The sequence below is a fragment of the Trachurus japonicus genome, chromosome 12 (genome assembly GCF_045865225.1).
Source record: "Trachurus japonicus isolate A0001 chromosome 12, Traja_1.0".
NCBI lineage: Eukaryota > Metazoa > Chordata > Actinopteri > Carangiformes > Carangidae > Trachurus > Trachurus japonicus.
This window is the reverse complement of record NC_140918.1, coordinates 5,842,783-5,844,279: the sequence shown is the minus strand read 5'-3', so window position 1 is coordinate 5,844,279 and position 1,497 is coordinate 5,842,783. Positions and strand designations below refer to the sequence as shown.

The 1,497-nt window shown below is 42.2% G+C and overlaps 1 protein-coding gene across 1 annotated transcript in view; it reads right to left on the bottom strand.

The window, feature by feature from the left end:
• The window catches only part of hip1ra (huntingtin interacting protein 1 related a), a 37,716-nt gene extending 36,664 nt beyond the window's left edge, over nt 1-1,052 (bottom strand). The window contains exons 1-2 of the mRNA XM_085792743.1: nt 566-1,052; nt 177-240 (exon numbers count right to left, since the gene is read on the bottom strand). Of these exons, the coding sequence (XP_085648869.1) occupies nt 177-240; nt 566-646 (145 nt within the window). The 5' untranslated portion in view covers nt 647-1,052. The remainder of the gene's footprint in view (nt 1-176; nt 241-565) is intronic.
• Between the last annotated feature and the right edge of the window lie 445 nt (nt 1,053-1,497).

The window sequence follows — 1,497 nt, the reverse complement described above, 5'->3', positions numbered from 1 at the left end:
TTTAAACTAGATGGATCATGCATAGGCTACTTCAGATTAGATCTTCCATCTCCCGCGGAGCCATTATCACTGACTAATATTCTGGTTCATGACCACATACCAGTCTGTCCCTGACCTTGATGTTTATCTAACCAGCAGCTCACAACAGCACGCGGTCTCTCTGATGAAAAGGATACTGCGCACATATTTCTCTTTGGGCGGTGTTTCTGTCGGGGTGATGGTTTTACTGATGCTGTGGAGCTGTAATACACACACACACACACACACACACACACACACACACACACACATACGCGTGTCACTTGCGGAAACAGATCAGATTCATAGATTAACAGTTTGATTCTTTCCAGCCGAGAAATGAACGTCTTGAAGTAAATTCATCAACTTTAACGAGGAATATATTATGTTAACTTCACATTTAAAACTGATTAAATGTTTCCTGAGTAAAAAAAAGAAAGAGGTGAATGAACTCTGAGTAAAAAAAAAAAAAAAAAGTGAACTCTTTGCGGACGCACTAACTTCTCCAGGATCCATTACAGTAAAGAGTAAAGAAGCGTAAACCTACCTGCTGTTTCCCGAACTGCTCCTTCTCCGCAGCCAGAGCCTTCTCCGTCTTGTTGTCGCTCTTGTTCTTGGATTTACTCATTTTGTTTCTCTGCTCTCCAGCTGAAGGTCTCAGCTCCTCACCTGAGCGTCTTTAAAGCAACACAGGTGTGTCAGAGGCAGCGGCGCATATCAACAGCAATCTGTGTATCTCCTCTCTGCGTAAAAAAAGAAGCGCTCCAAGCTGCGTAAAGACGCGCAGAGGGTGGAGAGAAAAACACTCGTTCACGCGATGTCAGGCAGTGAAAAAACAACACAGGAAGTTCAGATAGAAATATTTTATCAAATATATATTTAAAAAAGAAAATAAATATATAGTGTCTGTGAGTTAAACAGCTGTCGGTGATGTTTCCACTGAGTCACCGGACAAATGTGAAGGCAGCGAAACTGGAAAGACAAAGCAGAGACCGAGCACTGAACAGCCCTGTAGGACTGGTTCCTCATCCCACACACACACACACACACACACACACACACACACACACACACACACACAATACAGCAGCTCAACACCTTCACACAGGTGAACACACACACACACACACACACACACACACACAACAACAACACGTCTGTCAATCTCTGCACACGTACAATAGGTTATAAAAATGGCTGTTTATATTTTATCATTTTCCTGAGATACAGTTAAAATCCAACCAGCAGTTTCAGGTTTCAGAGTTTGTTGTGGAAATTTGTTTGGCAAGATCTGAAATAAAGATGTTGAGAATGATCGACTGTTTGTCTTTAAGGGTTTTATTCTTTGCAAAGAAGGCAAAGCAAGGCAAGGCAATTTTATTTCTATAGCCCGTTTTAACCAGCAGTTTGTCTCAAAGGGCTTTACATGGCATCATAACAACATCCTCTGCCCTTAGACCCTCACATCCACTGAGGAAA